Source organism: Primulina tabacum, chromosome 8, assembly GCF_025594145.1.
Source record: "Primulina tabacum isolate GXHZ01 chromosome 8, ASM2559414v2, whole genome shotgun sequence".
NCBI lineage: Eukaryota > Viridiplantae > Streptophyta > Magnoliopsida > Lamiales > Gesneriaceae > Primulina > Primulina tabacum.
In genome coordinates this window covers 3,653,168-3,678,441 of record NC_134557.1, presented here as the reverse complement: position 1 = coordinate 3,678,441, position 25,274 = coordinate 3,653,168, and the positions used below count along the sequence as shown (strand labels likewise).

General features: G+C 35.9%; 3 protein-coding genes across 6 annotated transcripts; 1 reads left to right on the top strand and 2 right to left on the bottom strand.

Moving 5' to 3' along the window:
* The first annotated feature begins 3,437 nt into the window (after positions 1–3,437).
* Positions 3,438–11,155, top strand: LOC142553045 (uncharacterized). Of its 2 annotated transcripts, none has more exons than XM_075663031.1 (10): positions 3,438–3,900; positions 3,997–4,095; positions 4,258–4,469; positions 5,354–5,547; positions 5,830–5,935; positions 6,030–6,346; positions 7,383–7,706; positions 8,432–8,513; positions 8,599–10,161; positions 10,772–11,155. In XM_075663031.1, exons 1-10 carry the CDS (start codon positions 3,833–3,835, stop codon positions 10,906–10,908), a joined length of 3,102 nt encoding a protein of 1,033 aa, XP_075519146.1. In that variant the 5' UTR covers positions 3,438–3,832; the 3' UTR covers positions 10,909–11,155. The 2 variants fall into 2 exon arrangements, with proteins under 2 accessions (XP_075519146.1, XP_075519145.1); XM_075663030.1 differs by having other exon boundaries at positions 3,439–3,900; positions 10,757–11,155.
* Positions 11,156–12,156: 1,001 nt separating this feature from the next.
* Positions 12,157–15,482, bottom strand: LOC142553044 (protein REVEILLE 6-like). 3 transcript variants are annotated; one of them, XM_075663028.1, is made up of 8 exons: positions 15,084–15,480; positions 14,698–14,755; positions 14,247–14,370; positions 13,994–14,125; positions 13,826–13,909; positions 13,302–13,411; positions 12,928–12,987; positions 12,157–12,421 (listed from the first exon to the last, which is right to left on the bottom strand). In XM_075663028.1, exons 1-8 carry the CDS (start codon positions 15,329–15,331, stop codon positions 12,350–12,352), a joined length of 888 nt encoding a protein of 295 aa, XP_075519143.1. In that variant the 5' UTR covers positions 15,332–15,480; the 3' UTR covers positions 12,157–12,349. The 3 variants fall into 3 exon arrangements, with proteins under 3 accessions (XP_075519143.1, XP_075519141.1, XP_075519144.1); XM_075663026.1 differs by having other exon boundaries at positions 13,994–14,131; positions 15,084–15,478; XM_075663029.1 differs by lacking the exon at positions 13,826–13,909 and having other exon boundaries at positions 13,994–14,131; positions 15,084–15,482.
* Positions 15,483–19,563: 4,081 nt separating this feature from the next.
* Positions 19,564–24,343, bottom strand: LOC142554426 (uncharacterized). Its single transcript, XM_075665099.1, has 9 exons — positions 24,191–24,343; positions 23,256–23,523; positions 23,079–23,180; positions 22,087–22,169; positions 21,877–21,993; positions 21,056–21,158; positions 20,376–20,979; positions 19,964–20,160; positions 19,564–19,718 (listed from the first exon to the last, which is right to left on the bottom strand). The coding sequence occupies exons 1-9, from the start codon at positions 24,325–24,327 to the stop codon at positions 19,596–19,598; spliced, it is 1,734 nt and encodes a 577-aa protein (XP_075521214.1). The 5' UTR covers positions 24,328–24,343; the 3' UTR covers positions 19,564–19,595.
* Positions 24,344–25,274: the final 931 nt, after the last annotated feature.

The following is a 25,274-nucleotide window of genomic DNA, read 5'->3' as shown; positions in this document are numbered from 1 at the left end:
TATGACTTAACGGAGATTTCCAAGGTATTTGCTGCGACTGCCTTTGTACGATTACATCGGTCACCGATGTCGTAGCTGCAATTTGCGACGGTTTTCAAATGAAAAACCATTGTCGTAGCTACAATTTACGACGGTTTTCAAAACCGTCGCAAATGAAAGCATATATAAATCGTCGCTAATTAGCGACTGTTTGTTACACCGTCGTTAAATTTAGCGACGGTTTATTAATCACTGTCTCTAAATGTAGCGACGGTATTCATGTGCAAAACCGTATTAATGAGTTCCGTCGCTAATATTTTAGGTAAAATAAAAAAAATTAAGAATTTAATAAATCTGTGTTGTGAATTGGTACAATCGGATAAGAAATAAAAAAATTTAATTGTTGTGAAGTGATAAAATCGTGTAAGAGATAAAAAATTTAATTGTTTTAAAGTGGTAAAAAAATCGTGTAAGAGATAAAAATTTTAAGTGTTGTGAAGTTGTAAAATCGTGTAAGTGAGAAAAATTTTAATTGTTGTGAAGTGAAGTGAAAGAAAATGGAGCGAATTTACAGGTATTTATAGAGAGTAGTGGAAGAAAATGGAGGAAATTGTAGGTGGGATCGAATTTTTGAAATTTGCGACGGTTGTCTTTCAACCGTCGCAAATATCAGCAACGGTTTTAGCTAAACCGTCGCTAAGATTAGCGACCGTGTAATCTAAACCGTCGCTAAGTTCAAATTAGCGATGGTTGTACATGATACTGTTACTAACTTTAGCGACGGTTCAAATTAAACCGTCGCTAATGTGAAATTAGTGACGGTTTAGTTAACACTGTCGCTAACATTAGCGACGGTTTTATGAAAACCGTCGCTAAATAACGTTGTGTTTAAAACCGTCGCTAAATAATGTTGTGTTTTATTCTAAACACACCCCAATCGACAACGGTTTTCTAAAACCGTTGTCGATTGTCCAAAAAAACACGCTAGTAGACAACGGTTCATGAAACAGTTGTCATAAACGTTCAAAGACAACGGTTTTACAGAACCGTTGTTATTGACCCTAAAAACCGTTGTCTTTGACCCCCAAAAGACAACGGTTTTATAAAAACCGTTGTCTTTTGCTTAAAGACAAGAATGGTTTACTGTTGGATTCAGGCACATGATCGACGACTGCCCGAACGAATGTGTAGTTGGTGTGCCGCTTATCTATTCATTCCATGGTCTAACCATCGGTAATAATGAACTGGGCATTGTTTTACAGGCCAATCTGCGTGAAATCATTCTCAGCGTTTCGTTGATAACAATAGTCATCTTATATACCATATGATGTCGTATATTAAATTGTTGAGAGATAACTCAATATAATTTAAAGAAGCGTAGGCCGCTGTTTATGACAATGACAATGTTGTCCAAAAAAAAATACCTTAAGCCCTTAACCAACAGAAGCAAAACATGTGAAGAAATTAAAAAACCCAAACAAGAACAAGAATTTGTTAAGCAAGAAGACAGTAATGAGACTGAAATTCTCGAGTAACAAGGACAGCAACAGCGAAGCATGTCAGGAAATCAGGAACCACAAACAAAAGCAATACAAGGGCAGACGCGAGGAAGTCAGAGAAATGAAGAAAAGCAAAACAAAAACATTAAAAAAAATCAACCCAACAAAAACAAAACACCTCCAGAAATCGGAAACCCTAAACAAGAGCAAGAAGAGGACAAACCCGATGATGAAGGAAAATTGGGAGAAAGTACAACAAAAATAAGAGGGAGAAACACAATAGGAGCTTTTCAATGCCAACAAGGGGAACGCTGCGCACGAGGGTCGAGAACGAGGAAACCGCAAGAAGATGGAAGTGGAGAACAGAGCAAGCCAACCTGCGTTGTTGCCCTTTGCTCGCTGACGCTGTGGAGAGAAGAACGCGATTCATGGCCGCTGCTCTCTGTTGTGGTGGAAGGCAAAATATGTGACACGTATAGAGTTTTTACCTGCAACCGGGAAGAAACTGGCCATGTACAACTTATTCATGCTTTCGTATAAGTAGATTTGGGCTCAATAAAGAGAAACAACTTAATATTATGATACGTCATTTTATTCAATCACATCCCTTGTAACTTCGAGCTTTACTAAATTACCATTATAAATTTTGATAATTACCTTATTTTAGTATTAATTAATTGTATTTGGAGTACAAGAAACGGTCTCGCGAATTTTTATCTGAAAGATAGATCAACGTTACCGATATCCACGCTAAAAAGTAATACTTTTTTCCTGGATGACCCAAATAAGAGATCTTTCTCACAAAATACGACCACTGAAACCGTTTCACATGAGTTTTTGCCTTGTATTTGTTTGTTTTTAAGGTTTTCGGTCGTAGGAAAAATTACTTAAAAGCACAATCTTAAGTTTGTTCAAGATAATTCAAACTACACCCCTGCCGGTTTTTTTAAAAAAATTTATTTATATCAAGGATATCGTTTAGCTCGCTATATTATTTATCCGTATTTTTATCCAATCTAATCTCATGTTTGATTCACCATATTATTTATCCATATACCAATCATTTATCTTACATCAATCAAATTATCAATCATTTATCACAAATCAATCAAATCATTGAATTGAAATTACAATATTACCCTTAATAAATAATATTATAAATATTTTATTAATATTTTCAAAAAGACAAAACGGTAATATCACTCTAAAATTTAATCAAATTAATCAATTAAATCAAACATTATATTAACTATCATTTTTATATATTTTATTATTGAAAAATATTACGTATCTCCATACTATTTGTCTCATACTAGGTACCAAACGGTACCCAAACATATAATTTCAAAAAATAAATAAAAAAACTATTCAATATATCACCCCAATAAAAAACTATTCAATATATAGACAATCATTGCATTATTTCAAACTTTTATGAAATAATCTTACGAGTTAATTTCAAATTTTATAATCGAACATCAATTTAATCTTATATTGAACATCTTTGTAAAAAAATTTCATTCGATCAAAGGTCAATTATATATATATTTTTTTTGAAAAAAAAATGTCATAAATTTCTTCTGCCGGCAAGACTTTATCCTTGAATATTGCAACACTTCATATAAACTTTAATAATGTGCATACATATTAAATCTTATGTTAGTATTTTGCAAATATAAACGAAATGCTTATTTGTTCATTCTACCAATGATTTTTTTTTTTGTTTTCAATATTTTATCTAAACCATTGATGATTACTTCCATGGATTTTTTTGAATCAACAAATATCATTGATTTTTGTACACACAAAATACATTGATTTTGGAATTTGGATATTGAAATTATATTCTATCCCGATATGTGTGACTTTCACGTCACTGTAGAGCGCGTGAACGATCTCTGACCTTTTGAGCGTTTGTGTATTGGTTTTGCCATTACTTACTCATGTTTATAAAAAAAATATCACTTCTCCTACACTCTCTCCCCCCATTTTACAAACAAAACCTAAAAATACGATTATAAACATACAGATTCGAATATGTATTCACCGATACATACATGTATCGATAATTAGCATATATACGCGTGGATGTGCTGGTGATTTTGACTAATTTTTTTTCGAAAAGTATGAAGAAAAGATTGAGGGAATTCTGTACTGTAGTTATTGTTTTCCGTATTTCTATTTTCGTTCTTGTAGCCGAACCCTAGGTTTGAGATTTTGTATAGATTAGATTCTAACTGTAGTCGATCCTTCGGTATTTGTTATACTCCATTGGATTAGATTTGGTGAATTCGACCTGAGAATTCATTATTAGCTTGTGGAAAAGTTGGTTGCAATTTTTTCTGAACTGCAGAATGAGCGTAGAAAATGAAGATCAAAGCTGCTCGCACAATGCCTCTGGAAATTTCAAAGTAGATTTAAAGTAATTAGCTCTTTCTATCTGCTGAATTTGTTTGTCCCTGGTTTTTTATTTTATTGTGTTTGGGATTAATAGCAGAAGATTATTTTGTTGATTCAGGGGTCCTAAACTATCATACACGAGGAAGTTTATTGTGTCTTTGAGTAATTTGGATATCTGCAGAAAGCTGCCAAGTGGATTTGATGAATCATTGCTGAGGTGAGAATTGAATGCTAGTTACATCATGGAAACCCAAAAATAATATTCTTAGTGAAGTTTGTTACGTTGCTTGTTTGAAATTTCTATCTTCTTTTTACGCATGTTAGTAACTATTGATCATCATTGTTTTAACTATGCATACACATGTTGGGTTTGATGTAGTGAGTTTCAGGGCACCTCAGAATGCATACCAGATCGACCAAGAATTCCTGGGAGCTTGCCCTTGCAGAGTTTCAGACAGAACCAGTATGGCTCATCCCCACCCGCTCAAGGGGATTCTGGTGACTACTCTAGAGGCATTCATGGGAAATGGGAAATCCGTTCCTCAGGAAGGAGTGATCGAGACAATGATTCCCATTCTGACAGGGATTCAGGTTCTGTTCAACATTTCTTCACAAGTTTAGTGGATAAAAGGTTTTATGCTATCAGCTGTAGGCTGTCTCCATAATTAATTTTAGCAGTATTTCACTTAGAGGTTACTTGACATAATAAACTATTTCTTGGGTTGGTTTAGCATTAGTGCTTTGAGAGGAGATCTTGGAAAGGGCTACTAGTCAATGCCCATAATATAGCTAAAATCTGCATTACAAGTTGGATGTAGGTGCATGCAACACATACCTGTTGGTGAGTGAAACTTGTCCAACATAGACAGCCATTGGATATACCTTTTCATGGTGTGACCAATGTTATTTATATTTCATTGTCTCCACAAGCAATAGTTGAGTGTTCCCTAAGCTGGAGAGGTTCTACTAGTAAACTAGTTTTGAGTTGGACTCCTCAATTGGGGGTTGTCCTTTTTTTACTTGTCTGTTGGTTATTTTACTTTTATACGGTAGGGAGAAAAACGGGCTTGCATTACTGTGATCATATTTGTATTTGTCTGTTGGTTATTTTACTTTTATACTCGAGGGATAAAAACATGATTGCATTACTGTGATGTCTTTCTGAGAGGTCTACTCGGACTAGTAACAACAAAGCCGTAGTTGTAATCTGAGAACGCTACCTATTTTGGTGTTTGATATGCGGACTGCTTCATCCGGAACTATGAGAAATATAGAGTACTTGGAGTGGATGAATGCTAGGCATATTTTCTATCCTATATTTATTTTATTCTTAGTCCGAAGCCTGCAGTGAACTTTTCTTCTTCTCTAATTGTCTGTTTAACCTCGCTTCCTTTTAAGAAATAGCAAATTTATATTTGGTCTCATTATCTGTGGGTAAGGGTTTCAAAAATTTTTATTCATCGTTAATCATATAGAATCTGGAAGGCGTTTCGGAAATCAAGCTCGAGGGTCTTGGCAAACTCGTGAACCTGATGGGCTCCTTGGTAGTGGTTCATTTCCGAGACCATTTGGAAATGCGTCTGGGATGTCGGCCCCAAAAACAAGAACGAATGAGCACTATCAACTTAGTAAGAGCAATGAGCCATATCATCCACCACGACCATACAAGGTTAAGTAAACACACACACCCCCATATATATCAGTATATACATATACATATTATAAAGCATGATGGGCTTAGAGTAACTATGTCAGAATTTTAAAATACCAAATTTACTCATCTCAGATTACAAAAATGTTCATTTAATACATATTCACAAAAGTAGTATTGTTTTAAATTTTTTCTTGCCTTTTTCCCATTTGGTATTTCTGTTAATTATTGTAATTCTCATACCGATAAATGATCTGTGTATGCCTTTGGCTGATCTTGTATGACTTCTAATTTTTTCAGGCTGCTCCTCATTCAAGAAGAGACACAGACTCCTACAACGACGAAACTTTTGGTTCAATGGAGTGTACTAGTGAGGATAGAGCAGAGGAGGAGAGGAAAAGAAGAGGTATTGTTTTGTATTTTGTTCTTATTGGAATCATATATAGCTCTATGTAATTATGCTATCCTTTTTCCATAATTTCATTTCTGTTAATATTCAGCCTCTTTTGAGATGATGAGGAAAGAACAGCGAAAGGTTCTTCAGGAGAAGCAAAAATCGAATCTGGAGAATCAGAAAGATGATATCTCAGACCTTTGTGAAGATTCGGATGATAGCAAAGAGGAAAGAGGACATTTTGTGACCAAAAATGAATTGGAGGCCTCTGCTGTAATTCCGATCACTAGTGATGATGTTGAGAAATCTTCTTTTGCCTCTCTCTCTCCTACATCTAGACCACTTGTGCCACCTGGTTTTCAAAACAATGTTCTTGATAAGAATTCTGGTGTGAAATCCTTGGTTCATCTTCCTTTGTCAGAGGTATGATAGTTCAACTTTCCCCTTCTATACTATTTCTTGGATTAAAGATACAGATATGCTTTGGAACATCTTCAAGTGATTTTCATAATATTCATGATCTGTATCTTGGGCTTTTTATATGGATTTATGTGCCCTTTAACGTGTGTGAACAGCTTCAAGTGATTTTCGTGATATCCATGATCTTGTTCTTGGGCTTTTTTTAAACGGATTTATGTGTTCTTTGACGTGTGTGATTAGATCTCTCTTTACCTCATTTATTAGATGTTTTGTGTTGGAATATAAATATGTTCTTTCCATATTACCCTATGTTGCATGGATACGAGTACGGGTATCGTATCGAATACGATATGCATACGACGATACGGAAAATTATTAAAATACAAGGCACGATACGGTTAGGATATGACGATTATTAAAATATATATAAATATTACATATATATAAATTTAGTATTAAAAATTGTAGAGATAAAAATATTTATATAAATATATTGTAGAATAGATATACATATTTATGTAAATATATAAAATGTACATCTTCTGAGCATTTATCTAAAAAGAAAAAGCCAAAAAAAAATTTTTTTTGCCACAACGTGTCCGCGGCGTGTCCTCATCGTGTCCTGACTAGTCAACTCTAAAAAATCAACGACACGGATTTTGTCGTATCCAACACGTGTATTTGCGTATGGTATCCGTGTCTGATACCTCAAAATTTTTTTTAAGGTGTTCGTGCTAAATAGCCTCCTTGATATGTGCTGATTGATTTGTTAACTTCGGTAGTTGGAGCTCTTTCATTGCAAACTAATGGCCTCAATGAAGATTAAGGAGTAACCACTTATTTTATGCCAACCGTGATACCTTACGTGATTCCCCTTCCCCTTCCCCTTCCCCTTTCTTTATGGTCCCAGTTTCCCTTGTTTATGGGAGGTTTCTCGTAAGATACCGTTCATACTCCTCTTCTTTAAATTTTAGACCTGTATCACAAAACCAGTGAAATTGGTTGTTCTGAATAGTCAAATCTATTTTGCATTTTACAGGTCAGGAAACCTGTAACTGGGGTAGGCCTCACAGATCCTGAAGCCAACCTTGTCAAAAATAATTCGAAAGATGGTTTAGAGCAACAGCTGTCGCAGGAGATTAATTTAGTTGATGGACAGCCTGCAGAGAAAGATCATATATCCCACGGATCTAGTCATTCCAATTTTCTTGGAACCCTGGATGACTTTGGGATAGTCGAACTTGATGCCAAAATATCAGAGGATGTTGTTGGTGAATCCAATCAAAATTATTCTACTTCAGTGTTGGAGAACTTTTTTGGCAGCACATTATCTATGAATTCCTGTGGTTCTACTTCATCTGAGGTTATTCAAATTTAAATGCATTCCTGTTGCATGTGTCTTATCTGATTCCTGCAAATCTTTCTGTAAAATTTACCATCTCACTGTGTTTCAAGACGAATGATTATGAATCTTGAAATTTAAAGTAGATAATGTGTTCGCAAATTTGAAAACTGGGACTCTCTTTTCTCTTTAAGAAAATTTCATGCAGAGCAATATGCACACATGAGCAATGCAATGGCTTGTGAAAAATTTTGATATTTACAAAAAGTTAAATAACTTTGTTGGAATAAAGCTGGACTGTGGATGGATGAATGGTCAAATGAATCTAGAACTGACCTGCAGGTGTCCCATTATCCTATGTTACCCTTCTTGATTCAATCATCTATTATTGTGTTTTCTTGTTTACCTAAAAACTTAACTATATGCCACCCTGTGGCATTGTTAGTAATCTTTTAACAGTTTTGTAACTGACCAAATTTTATATTAAAACAGGTGTCATTTCCTGTATCGAGTTTTTTGGTGCTTACGTTTACCAGTTTATGAGTTGATATAGAGTGTTGCTCTTGTTGATTTATTCAGTCTAGTGCATTTTTTCAGATATTCTGTAATCCCATCTTTCTTGATCGTAGTTGGGTACGTAAGTTGATTGATCACTTCTAGGTCTAAAAAAGGCTGTTTACTCATCTTTTCACGTGATTTTTAGTTGTTTGAACTGTAACTTACTCTACTTTGGATGTATTCTTCAGCATCATGATAGTAAACATGATGATACATGGCACCCCGACTCTGTCCGGTCTTCGAAGTTTGCCCAATGGTTTTTCGATGAAGGTGTGATGCTTAAGTACTATTGGAAAAAAGTTCTGAAGCTGTTGTGTTGATTTGATTTTCATTTTTCTATTTCAAAATCTTGCAGAAGTTAAGTCTGTTGACACGTCATCTGGGAGGCCAAATGATATATTATCACTAATAATCAGTGGTGATAAAGGTAGATGTCAGGTTTCTGACTCAGAAGCAGCTGAGCGCTTTCCACCTGATTTCTCTTCTAAAACATCTGAACAATCAGATCCGTTTAAATTAGACATCATGACTTCTGATAATGCGGTCGCTAACCAGCTAAGAGTTAATAACGATGAGGAGTCTATTCCGGCCGTGCTTACCTGTGAAGACCTTGAACAATCAATTTTATCGGAGTTCAGTGCAAAAAGTACAGTTGGGCTCTTAGCATCAAAAGGTTCGAGTTCAAGTTGTGCAAATACTGAACAACAAAATGTGCATGTCGATGGCCATGCATCTGTACACCTGCTTTCTCTTTTGCAAAAGGGAACCGAACGGATTGTGAACTCTGGTGTTGATATCGATTTAGGAGATAAAATAGCAGGTTCTCAAGAATATAATGTGGAGACGACAGTCAATAGACCTAAATGGGATGAGAACAATAGTAATGTCCCCAGTTCGGTTAATACCCTGACACTTGAAACACTCTTTGGAACTGCTTTTATGAATGAGCTACAATCAGTTGAAGCACCTGTTTCTGTCCAAAGAGGCTCAATCGGGTCTGCTCAAGTTGATGCTTCAGACCCTCCTGGATTGCCCTTTCCAGTCTCAGATGATGGTCTTTCTTCCCCTAGACGCAATGAATTTGGCTTGCAAAGACCAAGTCATGACTATGGTATTTTGGCTTCAAATCACAAACAGCAGATAAATATGAGTAAGGCTGAGAACTGGAAGGGCTTTGCTAATCCATTAGCTGATATAACTTCATCAAAGCATCATTCAGAAGCAGCTCCAATGCACATTGGGTTTCAAGAGGGTGCTGAAACTCAGCTGCCTGAATTGAGCTCCATTTCTTCAAGCGATCCTCGTGACCACTGGATGTCAAGATTTATGTCCATTGGTAGTTCGAGTAATAATGTGAACTCTTCTTTAGATGGACATGCTGATATAATGGACAAACTGGCAGCTATCAGTTCTCTTAAAGATCAGCAACTCATGGGAGGCTTGGAAAAACGACACTTCGTACGCGATCCTTATGAACAAATGGAGCCTCACAATGCCTATCGCAGCGTTCAGATGCAGCAATCTTTACCGCAGTTTCAGACGCCACAAATGTCACAAGTGAGGCCGTTATATCATCAGTTGGAGTCACATCCTGCTCATATGAATCCTCAGATGAGGTTACGGGGTCCTGAAACCATGTTTAACAATGATTCTCTAGCCAGTCATCAAATTCAGTCAAATATGGGCCGACCTTTTCCTCACCAGAATGTTAGGGTCGCAGGATTTGAGATTCCATCACATCATTCAGCTTTGCATCAGCAGATGCAAATATCGCGAAACCATCCTCCTCACATCTTACCTGACTTCTCAAGGGGTGGCAATCAAGCAGCTTACTTTTTGCCGGAACTGAATAAGATGCAAAATTACCCTTTCGGGCATCATACACCAAAAATGGGCAGCCGTGGGGTGCCTTTTACAGGTAATCTTTTATAAATCTGATGTTACCACTACAGGTGAAACTGGGGTACCATCGTCTTGTCTTTCTAACTTGAGGTTATAATGGTTAGGGATATGTCCGACTTCAACGAATGAAGAGAACTGTAAGAAAAACAGTTTATCTACTGGTGGCGAATACTTTATATATTTTTATAGGTTGTTCTTGTGTGTCATTTCTCATCAAAAATAGTGATAAGAGTTGGTAGCTGAACTCGTGAACTCATAAAAATAATGAAGAATTCGCTTGGTTGTACACTATTTATGGGACTTCTATTTTTGATATTAAAGATCTAAAATCTTCTCCCAGGAAGCAGTTCATGATATAGAAAGTTGCTAATTTTTAGATTTTAGCAGGACAATTAGTTAACGTCTCAGCCTACTCTTCTATAGTTAATTTTCATCATTTGATTCGTCTTTAGTTCCTAGTTGACCTAACTATTACTGTTGTGCATGCCTCAGTAACTTGCAATTGAAAACATCAGCTAATCTGCAAATACTTTTTAGTAGTAGCAGTCATTTTCTTTGAAGTTTTAGATTCTAAATTTCTATCTGATTTTTCGCGATTGAATTGGTTCCAGATATCAATTCTGGAGGCAATCCTTCTGAGGCTCTTCTGAGGTTAATAGAAATGGAGCGTCGTGCGAACTCAAAGCAGTCCCACCCTTTTGCCACTAGCCATAACAGTGGAAATCATGGGTATGAACCAAACTTGGATTTCCAATATAGATAGTTGAACGCTATTAAATATGGGGCGATCCATGTTGATAATGGAAAATGCCATCTTTGCAACACGGTTGGTACACACCCTCTTGGTGAGCAAACTTGTAGAATATGGTTTCATTCCTCTGTAACTTGAAATTATATCAAGAATGGGGTTGGAGAATACAAGAGCTTCCTCACTTTGTTATGGATATGATGATTGATTGTGACAGTTGAATCTTATTTTCTCTTGTTTTTATGCCACGACTGTTGATCGATACGTTAGAGCTGGTCTTTCTTTCTAGTTAGGTAATCAAAGATCAAAGATCCATGTTTGTATGATGAATCTTCGCACTGAGCAAATTCTCTCTTGTAGATTAATCACAGAAGAACACGTACTTCTGTTTAAACAAATTGTAGTTTTTTGAATGCATCCTTATGAAAATTATGTATCCCGATCAAGTCGTTACTGCATTATTCCAATCCACATATTTTTGAACAATTTTTTGGACAAGTGAACTACCATTAGGCCCCCTAACCACCCTAAGCTAAAGGATTATTTTCTTCGGTCGACTTCATTTTTCGTTTTCCTTTGAATTTAGAACACGTTAATTTTGGCGGTAGTTTTTGTCCACTTTCTGTAAGCTTTAATTTTGACTTGTACTCAGCGTCAATGACATGCCTCTTTTCTGGTGGATTTTGGACTTCTCCAATACTATTGGACGATGGAAGACGAACTTTCCTATCCTTATTTTGTGGCCCAGGGCGAGTCCCGAAGGATGCTCAGCTTGCATGACAATATTGAGAATTTCACTACCTGTGTTGTTTGAGCCTTTGAAGTGTACTATTTTCATATTCTCCTCGCACCATATTTGTCATCATCTTTCGCCTTGCACCATATACGATGAAATTTGCCTTTTTTATTTAGAGGTAAAACTAGACATTGTGTACATATGTTTTACTATTTACACACAGCTTAAGCTCTAGCCAAATCTCCATCTCGATGGTCCTTTATTTATAAGAAAACTATAAGAACGGAACCGAATTGAATTTCAGTCCTACCTATTCAATCAAATCAATAAATATTATAGTACACGCCACATAACAGACCGAGTCTTGCGTTTTCCAGGAGTTGATTCAAAAGTTAGTCCGACTGTAGATCCAGTGGATGATTTAATATGGAGTTTGCGAAAGTGCGTGAGAGAGAGAATTTGATCGATAAATTTTGAAAAACGAATAGGAAAAGGAATTATAGGGAGAATATACAGACACGCGCTCATGCACGCAGAGAAGAAGACCCGCTTTTATGCTATACAATATACACACGAATACACGTACAAATACAATATATACGGTTATATCACTTGTTAGCAGGAAGCCAAAGACTGCAAGTGTTTTCACACGTTGCTTGCCTGTAGAGATCATCAATAAACAAGGCATTTCGATTGAAACCGTCTCGCTTTTCTCGATGGTTACTCAAATTCTATCGTGCTTCTCATGTAATGAGTTCCAGTGCTTACTTGGTAGGATGATAGCAGCCTCCTCTGTCATCGAGAAACAGATAAAATAAAAACTTGTTAAAATGCAAGATGTTTGACCAGTGGCGTAGATTAGACTCATATAATTGTTGTTGCTATCAAGCATTCTTTAATTCGAGTGAATTTTTTTATTTATTATTATTTTTTTTTTTGGGGTGTGGGGGGTAACATTTACGGTTGAAAACTTCCAGATGACACTCGTAAAACAACACTGCAATATTCAAGGCATTTTGGGAGTAATCAGGAAAAATCAAACGGCTTGAAAGTTGCGTGTAGGCCGGATCTTTAACAGGGAGGGACCGATATGAGTACATTACGAAACTTTAAGGTGTAATTTGGCGGTCCGAAATAAAGAGAGACGATTTCGAGAAAAACGACAAACAAGATAAACCAAAATATGTATAACCCGTTTAAAGTTTGCATTGATTTGAATTAATTATAAATGTAATAAGAAAAAAGCTCTTCAAAATATACAACCACAAGATTTGAGATAGAAAATGTCGGTAACTTACATGATCCTCAAATTCAGGGCTCGCCAAATTTATTGAGAGATTCTTCATCAACGTGAGTACCTAAAGAAAAATAGGATGAAACACCTATAATAACCAACGATCGTTCTTAAAAATTTAAGAAACGACTAACTGATCAATCCTAGGACATTTCTCAGTTATATAACCAACCAAATAACCAACTCCTATGATCTTCGCAACTGAGCAACAATGTTGTCATAAATCCTGATTCTATATTGTTGTAGCAAGACCACTAGTTGCTTACCCTATTTATAATGCTACTCGTAATATTTAGCAGACAAAAGGGATGAAGAACATCAGCTAAATGTCGGAAAAACGATAAAATTTATGTCCTTAGAGAGTGAACTTTGACTAACCGCCTGGAGATTTATGGGATCCATGTTTTTGAGCCTCTGCAAGTGATCGCTGGCACTATTGTCAAAAAGACTGCCTATGAAGCCATAAACTTGAGTAAAGTCTGGCATAACTGCAACAACAAACGATAGTAAGTTTAATATAGGGCGGTTTATGGCCTGTGAGATAAAAAAATCGGGCAAACAAACAGGTAACAGAACTACTAGTTTAAATCCCAGTTAACTCCTCAAACGTGGACTGCAAAATGCTCAATCTCTCATAGGACCAACTATGTCTAGGTCAAGAGCAGACCCCAAACATGGGGTTAATTGGAGTGATTTAATATATCTGGATTTTAGAAATTTTAGAAAAATTGAACATATTTTTTTTGTGTAACAAAGGACAATTGCCTTTCTGTGGAGTGAAAAAACCAGTATCCAAGAAGTAAAAGTAAAACAGCAGATAAAACCCAAACAAGAGGAGATGCTGTGGGACATTGGCGTTAAACATCCACTAGTAAACCAAAACAATAGCACAAAAAACAGACCTCCAGATCCTTTGCATAGTTTTTTCAATCCGTGATGCATCGCTTGGTTAGAGCTGCTACATTTTTGAGCCATGGTACCACCAGCTGTTCCAATATAATATGAAGCACAGTCACAATCATTTCACCAGTACCACTTTAAAAGAAGACGGAACAGCAACAGAAACAAACCTCTTGACAAATGCTCTGTTTCCATCCAAGGAGAGAAATGTATACTGCCAACTGGATTTGAACGTACTGATGATGAATCGGGCTGTACGCCATGCGCAGAATCGAGAACGGCATCTGATGATTGCACCACTCCTGTAGCTAGTGAAATAGCTGCATTGGTTTACATTCTAGTACGAGCACAGAGTAATTGAATTTTACAAGACATCCAGCGCACAAATTCAAGACATGCATGGATAAAACAGACTATGCGCACCATTTTTTGGAGCTTTGTGTGGGTAAGGATGATTTGCTTTTCTCTTCGGACGTGGAGGAGGTACATGTTCACTTTTTCCATTCTTCAGCACCTTCTGAAAATATTTCTGGGCGTGGCTACGAATCTGCAACAGATAGCACATCGTTTAGCCAATGAAATAACAATTAGCTTGACAGACAGAAAAATCTTAAAAATCCATTCTTCACTACATATAATGTTTAAGGGTGGATATTTTCACCAAAATAGTAATGAAGCAAGTAAACTCCAATGATGCAAAACACACAACACAAAATTTTCAACATCGCCAAGAGACATTAAATTATCAATACAAAAAAGTCAGTCAGAATGATAGCTCGCATACGATTGAAGGGCTTCAAGAAATTTGTAAATTGTAACTTAATCAAAGCATGTACACAAAGTTCATCGAATTGGGAAGTAGCTAAAAGTTTACCTGGATAACAGTCTTTGACCCGACAAATGCCTCAATCTTCTTCCAGTCACGATCAAATCTGGACATCGTAAAGTAAACCAAAACGGAAATATAAACAGCTGCGTATAACACACCATAAAAATCTTACATCCACCTTTCAATTTCATTATTTTCCCTTTTAAAGTAGGAAACACATTAATTTTATAAAGCTACACAAGCATTTGAGAAACACTTTATATGACAACCTCATCATTTCCTGCTAAAACCGATCAAGTTCAGAGGACAAAATGAGTCATACTTCGAAGCCAGGAACTCCGTAATTTTAAAACCGCCGACTTCATCGACTTTCGGAGGAAGAGAAAAGAAGTTGGAATCTTTTGGAACCAAACCGTCACATACACACTTACAATTGAAGGGCTTCGAGAAATTTGTCATGCTCCTGCTCACTCCAGCTCTCTCTTAATTTAGTAATCGTGTATGGCTTCCGGGTCTTCTTATTCGGGTCCTCCGCACCACCCGTATCCGTATTCCAACAGGACGAAGATTCAAGCAAATGAGCATTGATCCCAGTTCTCATCGGATCCCCGCCCATATAACAACCGTAGAAGTAGGAAAAATCATGAGACGGGGAGGGATTAGGATACACTGACACCATGCGTGATCTCTCAATGACACCTCGCGGTTTTTCCTGTGATGCGAGGTTAACGCTGTTGGAGGTTTATATCGGAGACAGGAAGGGAGATCGCGACCTTACACGTGGCTGGCGGGGAGTTGATTACAAGCCGGGCTGGAGTTTGCTCCATTTGTTGTGAAATGTCTGAATGTGGTGTGGTTGGCTGAAAGCTATTGGAACATCGAATCGTGGCCTCTTATTTTTATTAGTAAAGACTAAAGACCACGTTAGAGTAGCAAATTTTTATTTTTGAAGGAAAAAAAAAATTTCACTTCCAATCTTTTATAAGCAAAAATTTGTGTGAGACGGTTTTAAGGATCGTATTTTGTGAGATAGATCACTTATTTAAGTCATCAATGAAAAAATATTACTTTTTATGCTAAAAATATTACTTTTTATTGTAGATATTGGTAGAGATGACCCGTCTCACTGATAAAAATTCGTTAGTCCATCTCACAAAATACCTACTCTCTTTTATATTATTACAAGTCATGCCACGCTTGAAATTATAGAGTCTAGACATTAATATTTTTTAGCAAATGGTTTGATTCGAGAAATCATGCACAAGTGTGGCATGACACGCCATTATAGTGTTTTTAATTGGAAAACTTTGAGTATTTTTTTTTAAAAAAAATTGATATGATTTTGGATCTTTTAGATTAACTTGTTTTATTTATACGATAAGCAAATTTTGCATCATCGGTACCATTTTTAGGTGAATTTACATCACACAACTTTTGGGATATCTTCTAAATTTCTTGGTGGAGAATTTCCGGCAAAAAATTTATAAATTAAATTTAGTATCATCATTCAACGTTCGAAACCGAAATTTGTAGTTGAATATTTGGGATATCGATCAAAACTTGATAGTCACGGTTAGAACAATGGTTCGGATACACACGAGCTAAGCATCCATTTCTCTAGTTAAAGATTGTACCAGCAATATGCTTTGGGATCTGTAAGTTTAACATAAATCATATTCGAATTTTTATATATTGTATATCTCAATATAAAAATTATTTAGGCATTCTACGAAAATATGTTACCTACAAATTCTTCCATTAAAACAAAGATTAACATACATCACATTCCAAACACCAAAAAATTTAATTAAAAAAAAATCAAAAGACAGAGCCTACAAAAACATCATACACAAGCCCAAGCATAGCATAATTATATGGGTATCCCAATGCTGTGACGTGGTGATGTTAAAGAGAATTTTTTCCATAATTTCTAACTGCTCCATCTGTGTGTTGGTGGTCTTTTTCTGTAGATAGAGAGTAGAGAAGGGAAATAGGGAATTTAATTTTGGAAAACAATACAGCCTGTAAGAAGAAGACTGTTTGAAGGTAGTTTGTGTGTACACAAAGGTCAACCACTAGTATTTGAGGCTGAGAATCAGTAGGCTATTATATTGGGTTCGATAATTGTCTCTCCTTGGTAGAGCGATCGAATCGTGGTGCTTGAGCTGCTGTGCGGTTTAAAAGATTTGAGTTGCACCATTACCACTAGCTATAACTTTTGGTAAAATGGTAAACATTCGGTCCTACAATTGATATCAGAGCCAAGGTTATGGGTTCGATTCTCATTGATTACAAGGAGTGCAATTATTGGAGGGAGATTGTTGGGTGCAATAATTGTCTCTGCTTGGTAGAACGATCGAACAGTGGTGCTTGAGCTGTTGTGCGGTTTAAAAGATTTGAGTTGCACTATTACACTAGCTATAGCTTTTGGTAAAACGGTAAGCATTCGGTCCTACATATTAGCTTTCAAGTCATTTACTCACGTGGGTTTTAGTGGAAATACATAGCCCGTGACAGCTGGTATATAGACAAGAGTTGACAGATGAGTCGTCTCTGATTGCGACTAGACATCCGTGCCAGCTGACTGCAACGTGACAACCCTTCAGTTGGCTTTTAGTGGAAATGCATAGCCCGTGACAGCTGGTATATAGACAAGAGCTGACAGATGAGTTGTCTCCGATTGCGACTAGACTACACGTGACAGCTGACTGCAACTAGACAAACCTTAGTTGGCTTTTAGTGGAAATGCATAGCCCGTGGCTTTATTGGACTGCAATCAAAGTGGGCGATAATCACTGGACCTGCACGAGTTTGGAGCAAACAAGTGCTGCATGATACCATGACAACATGCATTATAATGCATAATATCATTATTGAAGATGAAAGAGAACTGAATGTGCAAGTCACATATTATCGCGGGACACCAATCCCAGATATTGAAATGGCACGTGATGAGCATGCCCGATTTCAAGAGTTTCTTGCACGCCGCCGTAAAATAAAAGATAAATCGGCTCACTATGCACTCCGAGATGCTCTTATTGACCATTTATGGAAGGAGTACAGTAATTCAGAATATTAGTAATTTTAATGGTCAATTTGTGTGTTGTTCTTTAAATCATATGTGTCGTTTATGTTTGTCTTGATATCTATTTTATGTTCATATGATGAACGTTGTCTCTTGTTTGCAATTTGATGAAAAAATAAATGTATTATTCTAAATATATCGAGTCGAATACACATGTAGTTGTGTCATGTTTAGCGAATTAATTAAGTTTAGTTAAATAATATATTATGAAATTACTTATTATATGTGTGTGTATGTGTATTCGAGAATGAAATAAATTAAAAAAAGAAAGTATTTGGTAATATTTAGATTATATGGGTTGAAAATGGAATAAATTAAAGAAATAGAGTATTTGGTAATATTTAGAGGATATGAGTTGGAGAATGTTTTTGAAAATAGAGATCTATGATCTCTATTTTAGATGATAGAGGATGAAAAATAGAAGATGTGGATCGGAGATGACCTAAAAAGATTGAATTCATCCCAAGTCTGCCGCTCAGATTGTGTACGTTTCCATGCGTGCGTTATGATGGAATGAAACGGAAAACAAGTTACTTAACAATGAAGAAAGAGCATGTGAGAGGTTTACACACATGCCCTCGAATACGTTTTAGTAAATTATACGGTGATATTCAAGGATAAAAAAAATTGTGCTACGAGAGTATCAAAAAAATTGTGCTACGAGAGTGTCTGAATTTTGGTAGAGTATATAAATATTTTATCAATGGTTAGAAGTTTGATTTTTCAGATTAACATTTTATTGGGCGAGTTTGTCACACAAAATAAGTACAGTAAAACATCTTATCGGATGAATTTATCACACAACACTTATCTAGTGTGATTTTTCTAACTAACCCTCTACCAACACCATATGGGGTAAACTTTTCATACAAGTTGTCATACAAGACTTGTGCGGTGTGGTTAACTTGGATAACGTGATTTACAAACTACTGGATTAGTATGAGTATGAAGTTTACCCAATTCGTACTGAATAATAATCATAGATTTTGATGTCATAAAAAAAAATTTACTTGTGATATGTTTCAAATGATAAATTAAAAAGTTTATTTGAGGTTAAGTTTAAATTTTATCTGTGTTTGATCATTTTGAGTAATATAAAGTTGTGGACCGTGAATTTCGCATGATACTCTCTTAAATTTATAAAGAATTGTTCGTTTTTCACAATGATAAAAAATAGTATTGGAAAAACCAACTATACAATCAATCTTCCTGATTTAATTAATGTTTTTATTATAACACACACACAAAATGTTGAAAGTAAAGTGACTAATGTATTAAATAAAAATATATTAATAAAATAATAAAATAAATTCTGAATAAATGTAGAGAGTAGATTCTAGGTAAAAGTTAATGTATTTAAACAAGTCAAATATATTTTAAATCATAAATTTGAATAAATTATAATGTCTTGCATATGGTGTAGTTGGATAATTTGAAACTCGATTGATGTTTGTTTGAATTAATTTTAATTTGACTTGCATATATTTTTAGAAAGTCATGAAAAATTAGTTAATTTCAATAGTTATACTGGAAAGCGTATATATAAAAGAGGAGTTACTTTTGGGGAAAATTAAAAAGGGATGATCGTATTGTGTTTTGACTTGTCTTGGAAAAGAAATATGCATTTTTGGAATGAAATCAGACATACAAATTCCCTGATGTTCTAGTTTTGGTTAATTTTTTGCTTGGATAAAATATTTTTACAGTACATTCGAAAATCGACGTCTCGACCTCAAAACAAAAACGAAGGATACTTGCAGCTCTTTCTCCGACAGCTTCGTACATTAAAGAACACAAATCTGCAGCCAAGCTCCGCATAGGTGGTAGGCTTACTAAAATTATCGCCAATCTGGCTAGATCATTGGCTTGATTTTTGAAAGAAATGCTCGATCTGCAGACATCCTTGAGGCTGCAACCTACTTGTTTTGGCACCATGTTTGCACTTTTTTGCCCAAGAAAAGGTGTCATTATTCTCCTGTGCCTATATCAACAGGAAATTTTTTGTACATACTTCACTTCGATTCATAACTGAGTTATAAAGAACCCCACGGTAAAACTAAGAAGACTTTGCTAGAAACGTTCGTTCAATATAAGATTGGACGTCGCACCAAGTGTGATAGAATCGAAGAGCATAGTGGTAGAGTTCACAATTTGATGAAACTAACTGATTGATGAATGAATGCAGAATCTTGTTTTCATCGTGATGAAATAGGAGAATGAGTTTACCGATGATCGATCAAGAGTTCTTAGGACTTTGATTCTACCACCTCTTCCATCAGCTCCAACAGCAATTAAATCACCAGTTGCTGAATTTGATCCTTGCAACGTTGTAGATCCTTTGTTTTGAACCTTCTTGCCCCATTTTCCCAAATGCCAGTTGCTTCCATCAGGGCCAAGTACCCCACCTGAGAGGCAATTCTCTCCTGGAAATGACAGGTAAAGAAGGTTTGGTTGATTAGGTTTACTGCAAGTATGCTGCTCCATGCCTGGTTGTACTAAAGTTTGGAAGGATTTTCATAGTAATCGCCTAATCTTCTACATTGAACTCCGCTGATAAATTTATGCAATATATTAGGTGGCTGCAATTAAATATGCGGGCCGGTGAATCACATGAAAGTTTGATTCAGGAAAACTTTACCTTTAGAAAATGGCATTGAAGATCTAGCCTCTTTAGTGATGCGAAGTGAGGTTTGCACAGGATTTCCTTTGTCATTGTATATCAACTCTTCATCCATTTCATGTGGTGGCTTATTGCACTGATCAATCTTTCTCACAACTCGAGCACAAGACAGTCCGTCGAAGTCACCAGATCTTCGAATCTCTACTCCATTTTGTACATCAAAATTTGCATCTTTTATTGGCATATGGTTAGTCTGGGCATCATGGTCATTATTCAAGCAAGGGGTCGTCTTTTTGCTTGAGAATCTATGTGGTCTAATAGAAGACTGCATCATATCATTTCTATCATTGATGAAGGCACTTTTCTTCTGGTCGTTTTGTTCAAAATCACTTTCAGTTGTAACATCATAATTGGTGCCTTTTGTTCTTACAATCTTGGAAAGTTCTTCCCTTGGGAGAAACGAGTAAATAGGCATTTCACTCACGTGTTCTAAATCGATGTGATTTTCCAAATCCTTCTTTCCTGGAGATTTGGTGTTGAATTTGGAATCCTGATTCTTTAGCACTCGCAAAGCTTCATTTTCTTTCGTTTCAGCAAGAGTCTCCAGTTCTTGGACTTTGAGCTGAAATGGTAGGCATTGTAAAGACGTTAATCAAAATGAGGAAATGGAATTGGTTAAATGATTCTTGTTTACTTACTCTCAGTTTCATTATTTTCTCATTAGCTTTTTCGAGTTTATGAAGACACCGAGCCTCCCCTCTTCCTAGAACATTGCACTTGACCATCAGTTCCTTGTAACTCCTAGAGAGCAATGCAGCATCAATAACATGACATTTAGAACCAGGACTACAAATAAATCAGAGACGTTTCACGAGCAAGAAAGTGTCAATTTCAAAAAGTAAAGCTTATAAACATAACTGTTTTGCCCTAAAACTACACGACAAACCTACAAATGAACCTCTTTGTACTACTGAGAAAATTGGCATACCTGGGATGAGGGGAGAACAGTGTGTTTGCATTAAATCATTTTGAAATCATAATTTCAAATTCATTTTATTTGTGTGGATGATTTTGATATAGACCTAATATCAATGCCATATGAAATCCGTACTTCAAATCACTCCAACCAAATCAACTACTTCAATCAAAGCAGAACATAAAACAGAAGAGGACAAATAAAATGCATTCTGAAAGCTATGCCAGTTGGCATATCAATCAAAGTGACGAGCTTTTTAAAAGTTAGGTCTGATTTTGAATGGGACGTGATGGCTTTAGGTCTCCTGCTGAATGCAGTTTATGTCAAGTATACAATAGCTTTATTCTAAAAATTAACAGCAATAATGACATAGAAGCCAAGTAACTTCATTTTTATCCTATGGTTTAAAATCTCTCTCATTAGTTTGTTGCCTCGTTATTTATACAAAAATAGAAATCGGATTACAGAGAGACATGCAGATTGGTTACTATATTTATCAAATACAACTGCATGAAAATGTAAAAGTGGCATGATATATATTACTTGTTACGGATTATCAGTGACTTTCTCAGAACATCGACGGTTTCTTTGCTTCCAGAACCATTGCCTAATGAAGCAAGCTTCGTAACCTCTTCTTCGTCCAAGTTCAAATCAGCGGCCCTGCATCAATAGAAGACAAACAGATAAAAAAAACATTTCGTATTATGATGATAAATGTAAACTTTGGAAATGCCTTAATCGGCTTCAACATACAGTTTAAGCGCCGCAAGCTCCTTGGCCAAGGCCATATTTCTCTCTTGCGCTCTCATAGATTCCAAAGTTGATTTATCTAGCTCCTGTAACATGATTGAATGAATTAGACAATAGATATGTTGTTTGGGGTATTCAAATTTGAGAGTAGAAGCAAGAAGAAAACAAAAAAATGGAGTGACAAATGTTGAACAATTTCTCCTTAAAAAGAATTTGCTCCTAACAATGTGCTAGAGGTTTGTGGCAATTTTCTCCCAAAATACAACTACAACTCTTGAATAATGAGCACTCAAATATTCAAGTTTTATCACAAGGAAATGAATGGATCTCTTTCTTGTTGAAGATGGAAGAAGACAATATGCAAATGCTTTGTTATGTTGTGTATGTATTTTTGATTTTCAATATATGATGTTTTTTATGTGAAAAGACATGATCTTTCATTCATAGTGGTGTCCCTTGGCCATTGTAACTGACCACAATTATCAAACAATGCCAAAGAAATGAAAAAACATCAAAAAATTCGAAGAGACACGAAGCTGGGTGCTTCGCGCGCTCGGCAGCGTCTGCCGAGAGCTCTCGGCAGGCGCGCGCACCTGCGCGCAGACCCGCGCGCAGGTGCGCGCCCGCTACTGTTCAAGCCGAAAAATGTTTTTTTTTTTTTTTTTTTCATTTTCGTCCCTTGCATTTTCTGACTACTCTTTTTAAGTTCTTTCAACATTTGATGCACTCGTTTCGAGTTTAATTCAGAACCACCGAACTTAATATTCGTTCATTAAGCTTCGTTTCGAATTTTTCTGATCAAACACATTGATTTATTTGCTTAATTTTCATTCATTAAGCATCAAAATTCCAACAAGATATTAATAATCGAGAAACTAAGTAAGAGAATCTTGCTCAACACCACTTATTCAAGTGCTTGGTGGAAGACACTTCTTTAGCATGAATATTGATATAAGAATGTTAGCCATAACATAAGCTAAAAACAAGCAGTTTACCTCAGATTTTACACGAAGCAACTGCTGGATGGTTGCCTTTTGAGTTAGAGCTTCAGTTTTCTGAGTCACTGCTACCTTAAGTTGCTCCTCACATGCAAATAACTACAGTACACTATTAGCACAATATGGGATTCTGTACTCTCCTTGTCATAATAAAGAACGGGATCAATTCACTACCTGGTTCTTCACTTCCTTAATTTCTTTTTGTTGTTGTTCCAAGGTAGACTCAAGTGCGAGAGCCTTCCCCTCCAACCTAGTGACTTTGTTTCGTAATTCCTTGGGATTTTCTTTGAAATCGTGCGGCTTTTGAGAAAGTGATGAATCGTTCGTATCGCCTATTGACTGGAAATAAAGACGCCACACATTTGCATTTGTACATGTTTGTTTGCATACAGGACAATTTCTTTTCTTCCCTTTTGGACAGTACTCAAACCATTGTTGAAGACTGTTTTTAAAAAATGTATCATGTCAGAATCACTCTTCATTCAAATTAAACAGACTAATCCATAATTACTGAATAACCAAATTTTGTATGACACAACAGAAACATCTTATAAGACTTCCACAAGCGCCAAGTTTGTGGACATTCTAAATAATTGGTTCTATCCCAAATTGGATATGATGTTGTCTGGAAAACTTTGAACAGAAAGATTCTTCAACACTTGTTTTCTAATCCGCCCAGAGAATCATGCATCAATAAATTCAAAATCTAAAGGCTGATAATCTTTAGAATCTGCCATACGTAAACAGATAGGAGAGGTTAAAGAAAGAATTTTAGCTGGTAGAGTTCCTGGAACCACTCTGCCGTTCAAAATTCCTATACATTCCACGTGATACAAACTGCCCATTTCCTCTAAAAGTTAAGACGCTGTATCCATTTCTCCCTCCCATTGCATCGAGTCTTGATAAGAACACTAATGATAGATCTTAATCTCAACAAAATTCTTTGAAGCTACGTATTACTGCGATACTTCGCGTAACACTATGCCCAACTCGTATCCGTATATCGAAATACAGAAAGACTATAGCATACATACAAACATACAAATATCCTAAACTTGAAAGATAATGGCGAACGAAACACGCCCAGAAAAAGGAAACACTACACGGACCAGAGCTCGTGAAAGACGTGGCCGCAAACAGAGATGGATTGTAAATCTTCGGCTATGGGTTTGAGATCCTCGTAGCAGATTGAGCAAATTGTTTTTGCAAACGTACTAAAATCTCCATCGTCGCCGTGTCCAGCCATGGCAGCATTCTGAGAAGATGCTTGTTTCTGCTTAAAGGGAGAGCGAATATTTGAATATAAATGGAGGGAAGGAAGACGCGGGAATTCCGACGTTTATTTCCTTTCTATTTATATTTCGGTTCCTATATTTCCTTATTGCTGGAGATTTTACTTAACTGTCTGAATTGTGAACCCTATAGGATATCCGATTGGAACACATTGAATTTACTGGTAGGAGTATGACTCAATCCTAGACGAAACCGAATTAATCCATATTAAAACATAATTAAAATCAATATTTTATTTTTCCCAATAACTATGTACATAAAACTATATATATATATATATATATATTGTGTTTGTAATTTCCGTGTAAAATCGATGGTGTTTTATAATTTATGATTTTTTTTTAAATAGCAGTCATACGATCATTTTATGATTATATTAAGACAGTTGTGACATATATGTCATGATAACAATATTTAGTATAGACGAGGGAAACATGAAGTTATATATAAATCATATTTTGGTCGGCCTACCTAATCTCACGACTCGTTCTTGATTCTGCTGTAAAAAAATGTGATGTGCTGTGTCGTCACCGACATATTATTATACACGGTTCGAAGCTCTTACATGTCTCCTTTAATATTTTTTGATTTATTTTTTTTTTTTGGAATTATATTTTTGGATGTTTTGGCACACGGATTATGCTTCTTCTTTTTTCTTTTTTTACCTTAAAAACTCCATGTCACTATTTTTTGGTGTGTTATAGGTAAAGTTAGACATGTGTGACAAGGTGCCTGAGATGATTCTAAAAAAATGAGCTAAAGAAAAGCTGAAAATCAAACCTAAATTACTCCAAATTCGGAATACTGGTGGTCAGTGGCGGAGCCAGGAATGTCCGGGCTAGAATTTTAAACTCTAGCATCTTTTAATATTTTAAATTGATTTACCCGGGCTAATATCAA